Source organism: Ixodes scapularis, unplaced genomic scaffold (assembly GCF_016920785.2).
Source record: "Ixodes scapularis isolate PalLabHiFi unplaced genomic scaffold, ASM1692078v2 PGA_scaffold0__279_contigs__length_252992795, whole genome shotgun sequence".
NCBI classification, from domain to species: Eukaryota; Metazoa; Arthropoda; class Arachnida; order Ixodida; family Ixodidae; genus Ixodes; species Ixodes scapularis.
In genome coordinates, this window is record NW_024609835.1 from 21,445,380 (window position 1) to 21,466,378 (window position 20,999).

Consider the following 20,999-nt stretch of genomic DNA (forward strand, 5'->3'; position numbering starts at 1 on the left):
AAGATAAGAATGTGCCATTGCGCACTTAAGACGACCAGAGCAGAATGAATTTATTAGAGAACACAAAAAGTAAAGTAGCTGAAATCACGTAATGTACTAGATCAGAGGAATACAATTGTACATAGTATTGTTTACCATGGTAGGATGTGCCCAACTTTCATGCACAACTTTACATGCTAAAAATAGGTATATTCGCCAATAACAGCTCGTCGGTTCTGAGGTTTCGTTTCACACATGTATCTAGAGCCGACTTCCAAAGATGGCAAAAATCAATCACAACTTGTGCATCGTGCAAACAACCACTCAGCCCTCCAGTGCTAAGGTAAGGCAGTTCTGGAAATTAACTGAATGATTCATTCAATTCCAATTAGCCCACTCACAAGCTCAATGTTCGACTCTGTTTTTTGCGAGACCTTGGTCATGCGCAGTTCGTCCGGAATGTTCTTCGGGAGGTGACTGTGGCCGTGACCATGGTCGTCATGATCGTTCTGCGGAAAAAAAAGTAAGACACATAAAATTGTTAGCAGCGAATGTCGACAAGTTTCAAAGTGAATAGGTAATGCATTTGAAAACTCTGCGTGCTTGCCTTATTATAACAAAGTTAAATAGCACATTCAGCATAAATACTGGGTGATCATGGAGTCACCTCGTAAAGATCCGATAGGAGCCCTCAAGAATGGAATTACGCAGTCTTCAGGAAAGGACACAAACATTGCCTCACGCTCAACGGTCCAAGCTACGTCGTTCCATGTGTCATTGTAAAATACGATCTGAAAACACCGCCCAGAGAGTGGCCTCACACCTAGTACTTGAGGCGCGAATTTTCGCTTAAAGGGGTCATGAAACAATATCGGGTTGGAATGTTCATTAATTTGCAGAGGCCTAGTCTGGCGCAACTACAGGGTGTGACAAAAAAAAAATTTACAGGGTTTTTTTTTTTACCGCAAAAATAAACTACTCGTCGCCGAATGCTCATTCTAAGCCCAAAGGTAGCACTACAGGTAACTACCAGGTGCCAAAGTTTGAGCCCGATCCGATACCTAAACGTTATGCCTGATTTTCTGAAAATTTCAATGGAAAAATGGCGGCCGACGGAGTTTTCAAATACATGGGGCTCTATGGCACCAGAAACCGAAAGCGGGCAAAAATGGGCTCCATTTTCCCATTGAAATTTTCAAAAAATAAATTGTAACTTTTGATTAAGTTATCAGATCGGACTGAAACTTTGGCATCTGGTTGTGACCTCTAGAGCTACCTTCGGCCGGAGAATGAGCGTTCGGCGATGCATAGTTCATTTTTGCAGTAAAAAAAAAAAAAAACTAATTTTTTTTTTTGTGACACTCTGTATACTCGTAGACACCGCCACTGATTTAGACGCTTCTTTGCCACTGTAAAATTACGAGAAAAAAAGGGGACTATTTCTATCAATCTTGCCTTTGCAAAGCTTGATGATGTAATTGTGAGATCGAAACTACCCGTTTGACAACCGTCCAGCGCGGCTCAGGGATTGGACACGAGAACTCCGTGAGCATTCGACTTCGACTCGTAACATTCAATGCCTCGGCGGACACTCGGGAAGTGGACCGCGTCCAACCACTGCGGTGACAAGAATAGCCAAGCTCTAACAATGCCTGGAGCTCAGCGGATGTTTTATACTTTGCCAATAACAGCCCGTGTCTATCATTAACTTTGGCGACATAGGATAGCACCAGGCCACCTGGCCGCTTGTTCTGACTTTGAGTTGAGGGAATGAACGATGCTCATATTTACCGAATTTTTTTGGCGACTGCCATTGCCTACAAAAAATAACAAAAATATCGCAACTTTTTTTTTTACCTTATTAACGGTAGGAAGTGATTCTAAGTGGTATTTGGCAAAGGTAGAAAAATCGTTTCATGGCCCTTTTAAAGCGCTGCCTTTTAGAGTCAAGGCGCTCGGGTTAAAAATTAAAGTGTCTTTAAAGGTCCAAATATTGACCTAAGTATGAAGCGTTTACTTTGATATATCTTGTTCCACCAGGAGGAACTCAAGTAGTTGCCTTAATACCTAACAGGAAAGCCCATTGTTCTCCATTTCCACGCAATTAAACTATATCTGGTTACTCTGCTTGCAAGATTATCTGCTTAGTAATATGCTCCACACAGCGTATACGTAACCACTAACTAAAGTTCGAGCAGAGACGTTACATAAATTCAAAGTTGAGTTGACATGCAATCAACTCATAAATAAAGTTACATTGTCACAACTACAGTGTTGGCGGTAATGCGTTGCTTTTTTCGGCAACGTAGTAATTCGTACTCGTTACTTTTTTTCTTTCAAAACAGTAACGGGTGACGCCCTTAAGTAACTTATTTCGAATAATGTGTAACGTAGTTACGTTACTCGTTACTTCTTCTACTCAAGACGTAAAAAAACATTGCACTTATCTTTTTTTTTGTGTGTTTCCGTCGTCAAGCCATGTGAATTTTTGAGTTTTTTTTTACGTTTTTTTACGTTTTTCTTTTGTGCGTATTTAGGTGAAACCGTTAAAATAATAAAGTTATTATATTCAATTTGTGCTAAAACATAGTGTTCCATCAAAACAATAAATGGTGTTCACTCAGAATTTAAAAAGTAAAAAAATGTAACGTGCGTTACTTTTTAACGGTAACGTGTTCCATTTATATTGAGGTAAAGTAGATTGGTAACGCGTTGGTTTTATTTGCCAGTAAAGAGTAACGTATTTCGTTACTTTTTTGTGGTAACGCCTACAACAACGCACATATGTTCCTGGTAAGGGTCGTCGATGCCCACAAAACGTGGCCAATTTAACTTCCCATTACTCGGAGAATATGCCATGACATCGAGGTGTGGCGCGATCGGTGGTCAATGGTTCAATTTCTAACGCGAGAACCGTATTGCAGCTATAGCGCCTCATTTTGGTACTCTGTTCACAGAAGCTCCCAAACGGCAAAAATTACAGACGAAAGTCCACATGACATCCTCGGGACGTCCGTAGAACCACGTGTGCTGCCAGGGAGAGTTTAAAGCTATTACAATACGCGTAGCGCTAGTCTTAGGATTAAATCAATGTGAACGCGAGTATTTCGCAACACAACTTTGAGAACGAAGGGCACTTAACCCAGGAGAGAGGTTACCTCAATAACATAACTAGGATACAGTTACGCGATTCCTGAATGTTTGTTTTCAGATTGGAAAGTATATAGAACTCTCCCCACTTAGGGTGACTTAAATACGTCTATTTTGTTACAGGGCTCTGGAAGTAAATCTTTAGACGACGGTACCTCTTTGGTGAAGATGACACTGAGTGCCTCGAAGACGAAGAGGCCGTAAAAGGCGCCGATGAGCCCCAGCTGCTTCCAGAAGTAGGGAGGCACGAGTTCCTCTTCGTCGCCGTGTCCGTGGTCGTGACCGTGGCTATGGAGGTGTAGGTGACCACCCTGGTGATCTCCGGCGTCATGGCTGTGCAGGCCGAGGATCTGCAGCCATGACAGCGAACGTGAGATGAAACGTGGGCTAAGATTAGCGCGAAAGCGACTACACAGCAGCGTACCTAGTATACAGAACGACCTACAAAGGAACGCCGTTCCTGCAAAGCGTTCCATTTAGGAGAAACGGACGAACGCCGCCGCCTCATTTTGCGTCGGAACGGAAACTGGAACGGAAGCTCGTTACGTTTTCGAGGGAATGATAGCAGGAACGGGGTTCCAATTATCAACTTTGGCCATATTTAGCAGGCATATGGGCTTTTATTAGCGACTGTTTCAAGCTCCGACTTCAAGAAATAAGGAAGTCTCCGAGAGACAGTCGGAAACAAAGAACTCGAAGAAATGCGATCTCGGCGACTCGAAACGTAGTTCGACGTAAAAATTTTCACTTGCTTGCTTTATTTGTTTACGCATTATCCCGCATAGTATTTGATACCAATACGCACGTTAATTTAACCATTGACTGGCAACAGGCAGTATAAAACAAACTCAGGACAAGGTTCAGTTCATTTTTAAAAGAAATGTTCGTCGTCCCTTGCCCCGAGTGTGTTTTATTCTTTCTGTTGCCAGTCAATGTTACCAACCCGCTCTTCAGTTAATGCGAAGGTAACCACTTCTTACCATCTTAGAAATGTAACAGAAGCGTGTCCTTTTTTGAGTCACTGGAAGTTGAAACGGGAACTCGTTCAAAAACTCAGAAGGAACTAAAAACGAAGTTCTGTTCCTGTTTTGTAGGAACCTGCAAATGACTACTGTACAGTACGCTACTTCGATTTACTTGTACCTCCTGCACCGGTGCAGAAAACTGCAGGGTGGTATATTTGCAATAGTATCTCAATAGACACATAGGGAATACACTGCGCCACACTTTTCTGTACAGTTGCATGAAGTGCAGGTAAATAGAACGAGCCTAGTGCCTTATTTTATATGAAGTATCACTGCTACCGGGTAGTCGGGTCTAGAAGTAAACTTGACAGCCGAGAACATACGCCTAAAATAAACAGGAGGCATGTAGGTTAAACCTGTATTCGAAGACTAGTTAACACGAAGGAAGAAGAGACCATGCTTAAATGTCTTTGTGCATACTGATCGCTTTCGTTTCTTGTTCATTTTTTGTCAGTTTATTTCTCTCGGCTTGTTGTCCCTTTGTCATTATTCAGTCACTTTTTTTTTTACGTTATTTACGCATGATAATTTATAACATTTTGCATTAATGAACACACCATTCATTTTCATGTTACTCTTTCGGGAGACATAAAGTTTACAATTGAGAAGAAGCATGCCAGACCAGATACCTTTGTACTTGGTATCCCACGATCATTCCAAGCTTGTCAAAGCAAAAAAAAAAGCTTACAATTTTATAAAACGCAAAACGAGTGTGCAAGGAAAAATTTGGTGTTGACGAAGTTTTACTAAAGAAGCATTTATATCCCCTGGTAATTGCATCTATGTAAACACTAAAAAGTAAATTCTGGCATTAAACACGAAGTCTCCTTGCTCAAGCGAAAAATCGGTAAGTTTTTGTTTGCCCATCTGCGATCAGTATGAATGAAGTTTAAATAGCAAACGAAGTTTGGTCAATGACCCCATTGGCGAATGACCAGCGATCAGGTGACTCCACTAAATTATTGTGAAGAAATGTCTTGCCTGTGGTATAAGATGAAGCATGGCATCACCCGTCATGGTGCCGAAAGAAAGGCCGATGAATCCCATCATGATGTAGTAATATGCGTATCTGGCCAAGCATGGCAACAGCAAGACGCCCACCAGAGAGCACAGACTGATGATGAACACGGCCAGCGTGCCATACCCGTACACTGGAAGGAGGACAGCGGTATAGTTAATTTAGTGCTACAGTAGACGCAATAAGTTGTTCTCGTGCTCCAAGTACACATCAGAGGAAGTTCACTTCAATTCAATTTATCTTCATTCACTCCGGTTTGGAGAAGGAGACAAGGAAAAACTGCTACATTGCGTAGCTTGGTAGATCCCTGCCTCCCATACAAACTTGGGCAGATTACTCGGCATTTGCGAAAAACAAGAAAAGAAAAAAAACCTAGAGAACATAATGCAGCTTTTGATATGATGAACAGTACATACCTTTTAAAAGAATATTTGTTGTTAAAATACACTAGTTGGTCTAATTTGGTTATTTGACATATTCTCTATGTGGATATTGTTTTTAAAGAGTTCATTAATGGTAGATGGTACAGTATACTGGAGCATTTGAAATCCGTAATTGGTTCTGGGATATGGGATTGAAATATTAAATAACGTTACGATCAAAAAAACATGAGAACCGAGACCGCTCGTTTGAGCTTTGTGCTCAGCGCGGGACAGCAAGCAACAAGGGACTTTTGAGGGTGCAGCATCGCACGTCATATGAGACTACGTGCCACAACAAGAAAAGACGCTCCCGTCAGCTTCCTGATAAAACACACAAAATACTTGCTAATGAATAATCGCAGCATTAAGCAGGAAAAGTCTTAAGTATATTAGAGCTGTATTCAAGATAAAATGAATGATTGCAGATAGGTTTTTATGGCAGTATTTCTGTGCTTCAACTATATCTATAAATAATAGCTTCTTCGAACGATACTGCGAAAACAGATAATTTATTTATGCGGACATTTCATGAAAGTTGTTCATGCCGCTAAGGATAACTTCAGTAAGACCCGACTCGAAGCCTGGGAGCAGCAGTCGATCAGGAGCTAAGAGATTCAGCTAAGGTTCCAAGCGACGCCGGCTGCCAGTTTCAGGCTGCCAGGAAGTTTATTTTCAAGCATATCACTGGACGTATTTTGTAAGATTGTATTCAGCTCTTTCGTGTTTAAACAAATAATTAATTTTGTTTCCCTTCGGTACGGTTTAAGTTATGAATTACGACGTTTTACTGTTTCGACGTTAAACGTATCCATAAGTGCCATATTTTAAGAAGCATTATGTCCATGCAGAAAATGAACATAATTATCTCATCTCTCCTACGGTTTCACCTAAATGCTCACCAGACAAAACGCAAGAAAAAACGCAAAAAAATTCAGCAATTTACCTAACTTCGCGTCTAAAAGGAACGGAGGTTCGATTTTTCTTTTTATGTTTCAGAGAGATTATGTAACGAGTAACGTAACTACGTTACCCGTTGCTCGAAATCAGTAAAGTAAGTGCGTTACCCGTTACTCTTTTGAAAACGTAACGAGTACGTTACCCGTTACCAAGAAAAGTAACGCTTTAGCGGTAACGTCGTTACTTCTAACCCGCTAGCGCCAACACTGCAGCAAGTACTGAAATAGAGTCCAAATATGAGTCTCAAGGTTTTATTTCTTAATTATGACTGCAGCAAGCCCTCCCGGTATTGAGCCAATGCGGTACAGAACCTGGAGCTTGCCAGGCTGCGCTCACTGGCAAAGATAGTCACCATGGCTAGACCAGCTAAGAGGTATTCGTCATACAGAAAAAAAAAAAACTCGAGGTAAATCCTAAGCACTTCTTATGAGTTGTGAATGCGAAAGCATGAATGTCGTTCTTGGCGCCGCGGCCGCTTCTGATCCTCTCGGTGCTCTCGGCGCCTCTGCAGTTTCTGCTCCGACGCGGGCACGCGGCGCCATGTTGTGGCGCTAATTGAAACTGAGGCGCGGCGGCTCCATATTCCTTACTGCCGTTTTGCGTGGCTTTTTGCTCGGTTTCAATACTGGAATGCCTCAGATCGCGGCTTTGGGAATTTATCTGCCGTTGGGCGCGGCTAACGATGTCGACTCTGTGGGGCGGTTAATGCTTTCGCGTTAAAAACGACGTATTACACGTGACATAAGGAACAGTAGAGCGTTCTTTTCTCTGTCCCTGTCTTTTTGTGCGCTGTATTGTTCACTCTGTAATCGAAACCAACTCGACTAGCTTATACGTCCCTTCTATAGTATTACAAGTAGTTACATTCGGCGTTGGTGGGTCGCCGGGACGCCTTGAAGCTCTGCCTGCACACGTCGGTTACAGCCTGCTGAATGAGTGCGGGACAGAGTTGGAAAAACTCGTGCTTGCTGATAGTGCCATTCCCAGCCTGGCCAAACTTCCTGATGAGCTCGCGGGTAGTCCAACACTGAAAAGCACATAAAGATGTTGCTATTTAAAATGTTCCAAAATTATTGTACTATAGTCGTACAGTAATTTTAATCGAGTTAATGAGTTCTGTCTACAGAATAAGATTATTATTGCAGAGCCACGACTCGCTGAACCACTAAACGTCATCTTTGCATTACCGTCGAAGCTAATGTTGCTGATTCCGTGATCTTTTTCTAGAAATTTTTTGGGGTCTAGAATTGCGAGCAATGAAACTGAAAAAAAAAATATATAAGAAATTTTTGTGCGAACATTTTTTTCTCCGGGTGATTGAACTTTGGCTTATTTTTTTATTTTAAAACACGAAATGCTTTTTATCGGTACACCCAATCCCTAAGTCTTGTCCGTCCGTCCGCTCGAGTATTTCTCTCTAAATTTAAGGAGAAAAATTAATTGGTGCTTTGGTTACGCGATGCCAATACTGCCATGTGACCTGACGTCACGTGATCTACACACCAATTCAGTTTCCCCGATAAATATAGGGGCAAAATTCACGTCTTGTAACCTAAACACCAATTAATTTCTCTGCTAAATATAGCGAGAGAATCAACTTCACATTGAGATGGTCACTTTTCCCGCTAAATTTAACGAAAATTTGATGGGATTTGAATTGACGCCACGACACTTGTACAGCAATTTAGTTTTCCCCCTACATTTTGTAAGAAATTGACTTCGCGCGACCTGATGCCAGTTGACCTATGCCCCAAATTAGATTCCCATTTAAACTAGTCGAAGAAATTGATATCCCGTGAACTAAACACCTTCAGTTTGTCCGCTAAATTTAGCGGGGAAATCGACGTCACGTGAGAGATGCACTCAGTTTGTCAGTCAATGTAGCGGGAAATTGATAAAAATAAAGGTTTTCCACTCCCCCGAAACGACTGTTTGAAGTCCTCTAAACACTTTTAACCAATCGCACCTTAAAAACTGTCTTTCATGCATTATAAGACTGGAAGTTCAAATTTATTACAAGTTCTATTTTTGTTTGTAACTGCGTGAAAATATACATGCATAGAGTTTGGTACTTACACAAGATATGTGTGACCTGTAACACATTTAATGCATGATGCCCAGTGAGCGCGTGTTCAAACATAATATGAAGTTGAAAATTAAGTTAGGCTGACGTGCTAAAGGCGGAAAATATTTGTGCATCGAAAGAACATTGTACACAAAATAAACATTTAAGTTTATTCTCTAGAGTATTTCCCCTTTTTCCGATATTTTACTTCTTTTTACCTACAACATAGGAAACCACGAGCGTGACTGCATCTATACGAAGAATCATTTCTAAAATATAAATCACATACCTTGGACGCGGAGCTATTGTGCTTGTGGCTTTCGTGATCACTTGGCTCCAAAGGCACGTTTCGCCTTTTCCGAGCTTTGCCTAAACATAAAAAGTTGCGGGTAAATGTTAATTGATCATGTGCGGAACAGAAATCTAGTATAGCGCGTTAGCCACTGAGAAAATTGCAGTCCTTTCCAACCTGCTGATGCTCACCATGAGGACCATGTCCTTCGTAGAGGCGCCCTTCAGCCCTCGGCGATTCGAGATGATCGTGATCATGGCCCGAATGGTCATGGTTATCGCTGGCTTGCGTGTGGAACTCCTCGAACCCCTCAGACGTTGCTGGGTTGACAATGCTTGGAGAGGTGTATGATGTGGAGCTTCCATATGACGCACTAGCCGTTGTCTTGTCTAGCGATTTGTTCTCCGGTTGGTGGTCATGATCCGAGTGATCGTCGTGGTCGTGATCATGGTCATGGTCATGACTGTGGGTATGATCGTCACTAGAATGTTGTTGATCGTTACGTGTGTGGTCATGGGTGGAATGTGTGGATACGTGATCGTCACTGTGATCATGATCATGATCATGTTCTTGTTCGTGGCCATGGCCAGTTCTTAGTTTATGTTCCTGCTTGTGATCACCTTCCCGTGAGCCGTCGTGTTTGTGACCGAGTTCATGATCCTGTTCGTGTGACCCTTCATGTTTGTGATCGTGTTCGTGTTCATGTTCATATACAGATTCATTTTTATGATCATGCTCGTGATGATGGGCGTGTTTTGGATCCTCCCCACCTTCGCTTCCTTCATGGCTATGTCCATCATGGCTGTGGTCATGAGAATGTTCGTGGTCGTGACCAATGTCTTGAGATGCCACTCGAAGACGTTTCAACAAGCGCTCCAGCCCTGAAGCAGGACCAAAATTATGCAACGAATGTACTTATATGTCTTCTAGTATGTTTCAGATATCTCACATACCTTGCTGTGTAATCACTTCTGTACTGTTGTCTCCATAACGCTTGAACAAATCTTCCAGAAAGTCAGTTACGGCATCACCGACTTCAATGCACCTTCCTGAAAGTAAATTCATACTTGACGATTATGAAGTGTGAAGTGCAACCTAGGCATACGTACTGAACAGAAATAATTATATTTAGGTCCCTTGCGCTCACTATAGTGCAATGTGTAACAGCTTCAACAAAATAAAAGTTATCGCGTCAAATGTCTTCTTTTCACGTTGCCAGAGTATTTACGTTTTCCAAACGTCGCCTCAGGATAAATGACAGTATGCGTCTCGTTTACAAGCTCGTCTGCATATCCTTGATATGCAAGACTTTCACGAGCAAAATCAAGGACTTCAACCGAAAGATTCCGACATCTAAACTCACCGTTGAGAAGGTTCTTCACCACCTCAAGCGAGAGCTTTTCCACAAATACCTCCGGAGTGCTCTCAAATGGCCCCACCTCCGCCAGAATCTCCTCTGCCGTAAAACACTGTCCAAATATAAACAAGCATTACTGATAGAATAATACAAACAAAAATACAAGTAAGTATGAATAATGCAAAAAATATATCTTGGTGAAAACAAAAACAATAAAATGTGGATTAATTTATATGTTCTTCTCGAATGCATTTTTTCTTACAAAAAGGTGTTACGTAGCACAAATATTCCGTCGTTATCTATTTTTGCATGAGTAATCGAAGAACAAACGAAACTATAACACTAGGGGTGTTTTAATCTAAAGTTATATTTGGCGGATTTACATGCCAAACCAAAAGACATCTGGCACGCCCGAGCCGAGGAGTAAGGATTAGTTTCGACCACCTGGTGATCTTTGACGGTTACACGGCGCCTTCCCTGCAAGAAACCTTTGTCAGACTATGGGTACCTCAGCCGGGATTCAAACCCGCCAGATGAGGAATCGGCCTACCTCGGAACCACCGAGGTGGCTTGTTTTAACTACAGTAAAAATAGCGATAAATAAACGGTATACAAACCTTTATTGGAGAGTCCGCCATGTAGATGCCCTTAATGTGTCGTAGCATGTCCTCAAACCTGAGTAGAAGCTGAGGCGGCTTGCTCCGGGGCGTGACACGCTTCAGCAGAGACGACAGGCATTGCTGGTAGCTGCTGCAATCGGATTCCGTCGTGCAGGCCTTCATCATGTTGGACAAGCGGTGAAGGACCACCACGCTCAGCTGCTCGAGCTCCCGAACGGATGGATGCCGAGAGGTGTTCTTGTTTTCCCACGGCACGTTGCGAAGCACGTTTTGGGCGGAGAGACACTGTAAGGAGGCCATGCAAATCAACGGACGTGAAAGAAAATTGATTTTTTTCCCCCGCAGACTGTGACTATTATTAACCTGGCACGGCGCCTGGAACGACGCGTTTCACATCGGTATGCTTAGCGTCCTAATCGGGACACCAACGGTGTAGTGTCACGAATGACAAATGATGAGGCGGCGAATAACTAAAGGAACTGAACCTTTAATGGGACGAACTTTTTCCCAAAACAAAAGAGGAAAAAGGTTAGTGTCGGACGCATCGATGTCGGCAAAACAGCAAGTTCGAGCGCTGGGGCGCATTTTAAGAAACAAAGGGTATATTTTTACACCCCTTGTCACATATGCGACACCCCAAAACTTCAGCTCGACGTACAGCAGGCACGCTGACGTCGAACTGACGGCCCCTATTTTTGCGAGAGGTTTGATGAAGGTGCGATTTAACATAATAAACAGCTACAGTACGTATCAAAGTCTACAGAAAAAAACAACACAGGTTTTGCAGTTGAGCCAGGAAAACCCTATAACTTTTTTGCAGTCAGTCATACTTACATTAGCTACTTTAATAAGTTGTACAACTCGGCTATCAAGCCGCTGGTAAAACGGCAGTGGGCTGAACATCCACTAAAGTTTTGGGGTGTCGTATATGTGGCAAGGGGTGTTTTTTTGTTGTTTTTTTTAGAGTGCGAAACTGACCCCGGCTCTCCACGCGGAGCCCCTTATGTAGACGCGTGGGTTTCTGTAACAATCGGCGTAGAAGGTTCGGCCCGTAAAACATTGTAAACCTCGAATAAGCAATAGGGTTCTCGAATTTACCTGACACTGACCTTACAGAAGCACCAAATATGACCGCATCTACACGTGGTGAATGATGTTGATTGGGGCGAAGCTCTGATGATACTAATTTTATTGTTCATAGGGAGTGCTGATGGTGCACTTTTTTTTTTATTGCTCATAGGTAATGCTGAGTTTCGGGTTACGTTTCGACTTCATTATTACTGCTTCATGGTCGGTGAAATGCAGAGCCAGTGGTTCTTCTAACGGATCAGCTTGGATCCGCTAGAAGCCGTGGGAACGCATCTCCACCGCTTAAGTCAACGGTCGATGTCAGAAAGAATGTGTGGTATGGAACGAGGCTATATACGCATTTGAGCGTTTGACCGCAGCGCCCTCTCGTCTACAAACGTTGAGCCATTGCATGCAAAGTTTAATGCGATTATATACGCATTTGACCGCAGCGCCCTCTCCTGTATAGATGTTGAGCGGCTACATGCAACGTTTCATCCATGACATCCCCAGCTCCTGAGTTACAACCACATCTCAGAGCGCCCTATACTCGTCCCGCAGTCGTGGCCGAGTGGTTAAGGCGATGGACTAGAAATCTATTGGGGTCTCCCCGCACAGGTTCGAATCCTGTTGACTGCGCAAACATTTTTTTTTTTTTAAGAAGACAGATGAGATGGCAATCGATGTGAGCACGGACGCCGGGCAAGGCTAGACCTTAAGGAGCGTCGCCCCTAAAAGGTGTATCCGCGGCCAGGCATCGAGCCCCGGCTTTCCGCGTGGGAGGCAAGCACGATAGCGGTTAGGCCACGGGTGCGTTGCCTACTTGGCCAGCTGCGCGCGTGGCAGTATATTTATTCCGCGCCCCCTTCTTTGTTCCACATTTTCGCCGCCCGGCTGCACAGTGTCTGTTGCACACTGGGATGGGCGATAGCTCCCTGCTTCTCTGCTTCGCGTACTTTTTGCCGAGTGGCGTTGCCTTCTTTGAAGTTGCGAATACCTCCCATACTTTCCAGTCTACATAGAATAACAACAAAAGTACGTCACAACAGTCGCTGGGTAATAGTGCGAGTTTTCGTAACCGTGGTGGCTGGATGGAGAAGCCGAACATTTTTTACTTGCCAAACCAACAAAGGCAATCTGGCACGCCCCGGCGGAGGACCAAGGATTAATTTCAACCGCCTGAATATATCTTCACACGAACCGGAACGTCGGTCACAAGGAGTCTTCTCCACACTTAACATCTGTCAGATTACGGGCAACTTGGCCGGGATTCGAACCCTCCACTTCTAGTTTCAATTGCCGGCGCCTTGCCCCGGAGCCACCTATTCGGCTTGAATGAAAGCGCGCCGGCGAGGAAAAGCGAATATATGCAAAAGTTTCGCCTAGCCCCCGCACCAAAGCGCTGTTAATCTCCGCGGCATTTCCATTCACGGAATGAAAGTGATTCGCATATTACAAATCTGGAACGTCAACAACATAATAGAAAAAGAAATATAAATATATAGTAAACATACCAGTCGGAGACACGTCTCGGGGACTCTCCAGACCGGGTTGGGACATACAAAAGTCGCACCGTAGAACAAGCAGTATCGTGAAACGTTGTAGTATTCACTAAAATTTATGTTTACAAATTATTATATGGGATTGTTTACTTTCCAAAATGTGCCATACAAAAAGCAACACACATGAATACAAACTCAGCATCTGCGCTATGTATACTTGCGGACAAAGTAAGCTGTAACGATGGTGCAACGACCGAAATAATATATCACTAAGACAAATTTATGAGACAGTTGCGAAGCTCGGGAACTAAGGGTGAAGCAGAAAAATGTCTGGGGAGTATTTCGACGCCAGCGTCTGCGTGGCTGGCGATGCATTGAGATGGACGCTCGGTCCGCCTAGTTCCAGCACCTCCGCGATTAATCCTGATTATGTTAAAGCACTGTACTGCGCGCTCTTCCGGCTCTGCGGACTTCTCAATAAATGTCAAAGCGCACTCCAAGGACAGGAGTCATACAAACGCGAACAGTTAAAAATAGTGAGGTCACTGCGCCCGATTGGCTGAGGTGCTGGCAGCACAAGAACAAAGATAGAACGAAGTTCATGACGTTGCGTCTTATAGGCTGCTTAATTCGTCATATTGGCTTATGGGTACCCAGCAAATCTAACTCAATGCCAATCCGCGCGCCTCTCGCGGCGGCGTCGCGCGTACTCATCGGGAAGCGACCTCGGCTGTAGCAGCTCAACTGCAGTGTTAAATCGGTGGGTGTTGTAAGGTCGGTATGCCTGCTTGGACTACCAAGTTGGGGCAAGCGCGGGAGCGGCGGCAGAGCTCCAACGCTCTTCCTACGCCGACTCAAAAGTGTCCGCGGGCGACTGGTAAAGACCTCGAAAATAACTCAGAATGGGAAGTGAAACTGGGAGAGATACCGGCACTCGAAATGCCATTTCAGCAGCAAGAGGCGCCCTCATCAAGATGAGAGTGCACAACCCAGTGAGTACGCTTTCTGGACCATTTCAGTGCATTTGCGAGATAAAATCCTTAGTAACGGAACCATCACTGACGTTGGACCGAAAGATATAGGACGCGCTTCCCCCAAAAGAGAAGTCGAACCAAGAACGAGGGGTCGCACTTTTTGGAGGCGCAATGGGGGACAGTGGGTGTATCACAGGGTCGCGTGTTAACCGCCCCCCCCCCCCTCCCCCATCCACCTTTTTCAGTTTTCTCGCGGTGAGTGTGCGGATGGCTCATTAAAAATATATTAACCTACCCGGCCCACCCGTACACGCCGCTTCGCGGCGCCCCGCTGGCGGTCCAAATAAAGTCCCTCGATACTTCATATTACAAGTAACGACAACCACTACAAATGACAGAGCACATTCTGCTGGAACAAAATGGCGGCATTCAGCTCAAACTACCACTGTGTGCCGCTATTCGCTTCCTAAAACCTGTACCCTCACGCGGTTGTCGTTTAAAAGAATGTCGCTACTTGTAGGAAGCTCTTATCTGGGGACTTTAGGCCCAAACCCCGCTGTCCCCTATTGCACCTCCGACCCAAAGCGAGAGATAGAATACGGACAAGATTGCGGTCGACCATGCTATCGAACTCAGTCTGAGCATGCTTAGTAAATGTGCGTTGTTTCTGCGCACGAGCTGCTACTGGGTACGTTTCTATAGGGTCTATTCACGTGCTGAGTCATCGCCCACAAACATGGCCACCAAACGATAAAGCTAGCAGTGAGCTTTGAGAAAAATAAAAACGGCAAAGCAAACCCGCCAATCGGGTAACCGCTTTTGCCTTCGGCGGCCATGCTTGTGTGTAGTGACTGGACATTAAAAGACAGTCTGACGTCATATGAATACACTCTATACTTTGTTTCAGCATAAGTCCAGACGCATCCGCGAGCTAATGAAGCCAAGCAAACAGCGTGAAAAGCTCCAGTCACTGTTCCTTTTCTGTTTATGATCGCTTCAGCGATGATGGAACACGTGTAGAAACATGATGAACACCATGACGGTGCACTTTTGACGCTGTCTGATTGGTTTCATGGGCTGCGCCCGGACCTCGAATGAAGCGAAGAATAGTTATTATCCTTCTTGTCTATACAGTCATTGAAACAATTATTTCAATGGCACGGCGACCACGCGCACAGATAATGAAGGCGACAAGCATGGGTACGTGGTAGTAAAGAGTGAACTCGAGTTACTTTACCGGCCCTAAACGCGGGGAAGTAGCAGGATGAGTCAGATAGCAGTGGCCACGGCACTCTCGTCCAGATGCAATATCGCATTTCTAGATCGATGTTTTACGTCGAGGCTACGCCACTGGTCTGTTTCGGTCGTCTCTTGTTGCAACTTACGTTGTCCACGAATGTACACCACACAGGTGGCGGAACTATATATTAATTCTAACCGATCTACATGCTAGACTAAAACTAATGGAGCATAAGGATTTTTTTTCACCTACTACTGAGTTTTACTACCTTTTCCAGCTTTATTCTCGTTTGTGGCCGACATTTCGTTACCGTTTGATGCAAACCGTCCTGCAAGTGAAGCCTGGCTATAATTGACATCGCAAGCTTCAGTTGCAGGAAAACGTCAGGGAACAAGGAGGCCAGAAGAAGCGAGGGATGTGCGGTTGTCGGTTAATCATTCTTAACGCGTTTCTCGGTAGTTTGGCGTTCATTAGCTCGACTTTGAGGGGAGCGAACCGATGGCTTACCTCGATACAATCGTACGCGCTGAGTCCCGTTGGCGTGCAGTGGATCTTGTTCTGTATGCTCTTCGCGAACGCATCAATGTTTTCTTGGGTTCTGTCAGCCGTGCATTGCTGGAGCAGCCCAGACGCCGCAGCCACCGCCAGCAGCAGGGGCGCGAGCCTCGTTCTTTTGGCCATTGTGACTGCTTTCTCAAAACTCCTGTTGAAACGGACATTGAAAAAACATATATGTCAGTCTGAGAGGGTAGATCGTTTAAAATAGCTCATCTAAAAACATTAATTATTACAGCGAATTTGGCAAGAAAATTGTGTAGTTGAATAAAAAGAACAAACTTGCTAGAATTTACTACAGCAAAAGTGCTCCTAGAGTAAACTGTAATGATATGAAATATGTTTCTGGCATAAAGAGAATAAAGTAGGGCTGGAAGTCAATCAAGAGTTTCAACCCGATTAATCGCCACCCTTTAATCGAATAATTAATCGATTAAAAGGTCTCGTTTTTTTAAGGATAACAATACGAAACTCGGAATTCATATATTTTGATTGCATTTCCTGAATATGTGGTAGAAGACGAAATATACATCTTAGATTACGAATTAGTCTCGGGGCGTAGTAAAGAACAATTCAGACACTCAGAATCACAGGCTGTTACCTCAGCTAGACGCGGCAAAGAAATTATTTTATATTCTCCAGCAAGAGTAGCCTTCTTTGATCGTTTCGCAAGAGTCTCTGCTGCGATAAACAGAAACTCGAACGGCGATGAACTGGCCGGGACACGGGTAACCTTCTGCACTCGTCTGGAGTTACAAATCTTGCCAATAGTTTACTTTATTACAACATTTGACCTGAGGTTTGCCCTCATACAGGTGTATACATGCTTGCCCACGTATGTGAGCCGGAAGAGCTCAATTTTTACTTTTTTTTTGGTCCGTCAAAATTTTACCTATTAACGGGTTAAAACATTTAATCGCGATTAAAGCATTAACCGACTAATCGGTAGGTTAATCGATCAATTTTCCAGCCCTAGTAAAAAGTAACCTGAACCAGGATTCGATAATATTCATAACGTTCACACTAATACATAGCAAGATAGAGCATACAAGCCTGAAGTGTAAATCTTAGAGGTTCTGTTTTTTTAGATCATCACCATCACTCCTCATCATCATAATTTATTATTCTTGAAAGCCCTACATTCATTGCACACCGCAAGACGCCAATTCGTGCCGTGTGGAATCGTCGATTCTTAACAAGACGTCAAAATTCAATAAATAGTTTTTCTTCATTACTACTTTACACAATGGGTATCGCATCTGGGAGATTATACCCTTCTCAACTTTTCAATTGCGTACGTTTTCACGGAAGGTAGCATATACAGACAAGATACCAAGAAAACAAAAAAAAAAAGGAGTGATGTTCTCAGTTACAATAGGTTTTCTAAAACACAATAAATATCCCATAAACGTTACCGCAACGCAAAGAAACCTGATAACACGTAGGAGAGTTTTAATGATGCGTATGGGACGAAACGCAAGCGCAGTCCGTTAGTGTATCGCACACCCCACTGCGCATGCGCGATGTCACCATGTGCATATCAGAGACGCAGTTCAGTCTCCGCAGTTTAGAACACGTAACCGCAACGGAAACGCACTGTGCCTGCGCTTGGTCGTATACGCAATACTAAAACTCGCTATAATCTTTCATGTCTAGTGCATATTTTTTACGGTAATAATGGGCTTCTGATTGACACGACGTATGTCTTATGACAATTTCTAAGCTTATGACCGCTACGTTTAAGGCTGGTCGGGCATAAAATACTATATATATTAAGATTATTTTATCGGTGATTACACGATACTCTGTGCGATAAGGGTTATCAATTTTTAGCTGTACAGAGATCTTACGTCTTTAAGCATTTTCAAGTTATTTCGCGGCTTACGGCCGCGAACTGCACTAGCGGTTTTCGTTGAAAGTTTTCAAGTTATGAATACGTTTTTCTGAATTAACCGATTCCTGACTCACTAAAGCAGGCATTAATAAATTCTGGTGAATCTTGACGAGTACAGTGGTCAGCGAAACGGAATGGACCACCGGAGTGCATGGCCTCGCGTACCTCCTGCGACATCTGCCGGGTGAAGCCGTGTAATCTGGTGCGGCCCGTCGCACATGCTGATAGCCGAGCCAAGCAGTCATCAGCTGTTCGTGCTCGGGGTGCATCCGCCGATAAATGATTAAAGCCAACCATAAGCTTGAAACATGACCGCGTTGTTTTCTTTGCGGTAGCGTTCACAGTTTTTTTTTCTTTTTCTAAAGGTTAAGGTTGTGAAATTAGTCACCACCTCGCGCAGTGAGCTCACACTTTATACTAAATAAGTATTTTGTTTCGTGGCACTTATGTGTTATTTTTTTAATGAGATTGACTCTACCTTGTCTCATTCTACGATGGGCTAAAGGGCAAAGCGTCGGCCGCCAGGTACAGTCAAGTTCCACGCAAAACTCTGACATGCTTAGCATTGTGAAGGTATGGACTTATAATGCTCCGAATCAAAGAGCGCTGCATCATTTCTATAGCTTCGACACTGCAAAAAGACTGCATGTCTCAGCTTTCTTTCCAATGCAAAATTGATGAGCCAGTCCAAAGGCGGATTTAGAGGGGGAGGTCCGGATGTCCTGACCCCCCTCTTGATTTCTGCATGTGTAAAATTTAGGGCGTAAAACGAAGGAGAGGGGGTTCCTAAACACATGGTACGCTGACCAACACCTGACCCCCCCCCCCCCCCCCCCCTCACAAAATTCCTGCATCCGCCCCTGAGCCACTCAGTGCCATTCGATTCGGACCACTGTCCGCTCATCCCCATCAGTGATCCGAGGCGCGGGCAGCGATACGTGCGTCGAAGCGAAATACCAGGCAATTTTTAAGTGGCTCGTGACTGTATCTGGCGGTACGCAGCTTTTGCCTTTAGTCCATTGTAGGATGAGACAAAGTATAACATAATATGTTTTCCTTTTCTTTTGCTGTTTTCCAACTTGGGACAACATAACTTCACATCTTAAAGGACAACTTAAAATTGCGAGTGTCACTCGATGATTAGACACAACTTGGGACAACATAAATGTAACTAAGATTGAAATGCATGTTCCGTAGTAATCACCTATCGGATGGATGCGCCCCGAGTGCGAACAGCCGCTGGCTGCTTGGCTCCGCAACGTGCATGTGCGACTCGCGACATAAAAATCCCACGGTTTCATCCGGCATATGTCGCAGCTGGTACACGAGTTCACGCACTCCGCTGGCCCATTTCGTTTTGTTTATCACTGTATACAGTGGCCAGCGATATGAGCTAGAATGCGCAGACGGCGACCAGGCAGTACAGACCTCGCAGTCTAGCAGGCAGTGAGTGGAGGGTCAGCACGTAGGTAGGGGAGGTGCTTAAATGCGTCCACTCACCCGCCGCGCGCAATACCTCTCCCCCACCGACGCGCTCATGGTGGTAGCCTTGCGACAGCGTGGTCTGTGCTGCCTGGTCGCCGTTTGCGCATTCTAGCTCATGTCCCTAGGCAAAGTACATCCGCAGCTGCAGTGGTTCTCGCAAGCGGTGAATTTGTTCATGAACCAAAATGGAAACGAGGCCCAATGCTCTCAAACTAGGTAAGGCGAAACTTCAAAAGATGAACGTTTGGGGAATCTAAATCCAGAGGAACTTGGTTGTTTGAGTTCGCGAACCGATAACGTTTAAACATTTTAAGTAAAGGCAGAGATACACAACCTTGACAACATTATTAAATCGTGATAAACCAGGAAGATGCACCCAAAACATGGAAAAGGGTATCGTAACGTTTAGGAGTACATAAATAAGCAAATACGTTTTCAAGAATATAAAGCACGAGTACTCTCGGAATACATATGTATAAAGGGATCAAGAGAGTGACTACACAACATCTTTCATGACAGTCACAAAAGTGCGCTGAAACTTACCACTCCTGACTAGGGAACGGTTGCTTTGAAGATCTGCCAGAAACTCGGTCGAATACCTGAGTCGACACTGAGAAAGCACTCGAAAGACAACCGTTTTATTCCGACTACGACGTCATTGCGTTTATCAATCGCTTTGTGAGTAAGGGTACAACGGCCACTAAAGACCGATTCAAAGAGAAGCCAGAATCGCGGAAGAGTCACTGTATGCTCCCTATCTGGTAAATGCGATAGTGCTAAGAGCTGTCTAAGAGCCCAGATAGAGGCTCCCACTGCATGGCTAGGTGTGAAAACCCTCCATGGCATAGTTTGCACCCCCCCCCCCCCCCCATCCCCGCGTGCTCTACAACTTCTAACCGTGCTAAAGCAAAAACAAAACAATACGTAACATTCTTCACTAAAGTAAGTGAGCACTACGAAATTTACTAAAACAAAACCAAATCCACGTTCAGGGTTCGTGAAATACGTTTGTTAAAGAGTTGTCTTATCTGATTCCCGTGCGTATTATCGGGAACAAACGAAATCCGAAAGACGGAAGGCGTGGCCTTCTGTACATGCTGCTCTATCTAGGTAAGAGCTCCCTACAAGTAGCGAAATCCTTTTGAAGCGTCTACTGCGTGACGATGCAGGTTTTTAGGAAGCGAACGGCGGCGCACAGCAGAAGACTGAACTGGATGACGTCGTTTTGTTCCAGCGAAATGTGCTTTTTCCTTTGTATACAGGTTGTTGTTACTCGTAAAAAGAAGTACACAGGGAGTTTAGCGCTATGCCTGGAGGCTCCTGGAAATTGATAAAACCGCGGTGTGGAGAGCGAAACTATATGGGGAATAGAACGCGTCTCCAACCGGTGTGTTTA

General features: G+C 44.2%; 1 protein-coding gene across 1 annotated transcript in view; it reads right to left on the minus strand.

Annotated features, from left to right (window-relative positions):
- Positions 1–20,999, minus strand: part of LOC8032503 (zinc transporter ZIP10) — a 45,203-nt gene that overhangs the window by 5,444 nt on the left and 18,760 nt on the right. The window contains exons 3-12 of the mRNA XM_029993356.3: positions 16,177–16,372; positions 10,883–11,170; positions 10,272–10,377; positions 9,862–9,957; positions 9,100–9,789; positions 8,906–8,985; positions 7,416–7,578; positions 5,136–5,305; positions 3,285–3,479; positions 381–488 (exon numbers count right to left, since the gene is read on the minus strand). Coding sequence (XP_029849216.2) covers positions 381–488; positions 3,285–3,479; positions 5,136–5,305; positions 7,416–7,578; positions 8,906–8,985; positions 9,100–9,789; positions 9,862–9,957; positions 10,272–10,377; positions 10,883–11,170; positions 16,177–16,350 — 2,070 coding nt within the window. The 5' untranslated portion in view covers positions 16,351–16,372. The remainder of the gene's footprint in view (positions 1–380; positions 489–3,284; positions 3,480–5,135; positions 5,306–7,415; positions 7,579–8,905; positions 8,986–9,099; positions 9,790–9,861; positions 9,958–10,271; positions 10,378–10,882; positions 11,171–16,176; positions 16,373–20,999) is intronic.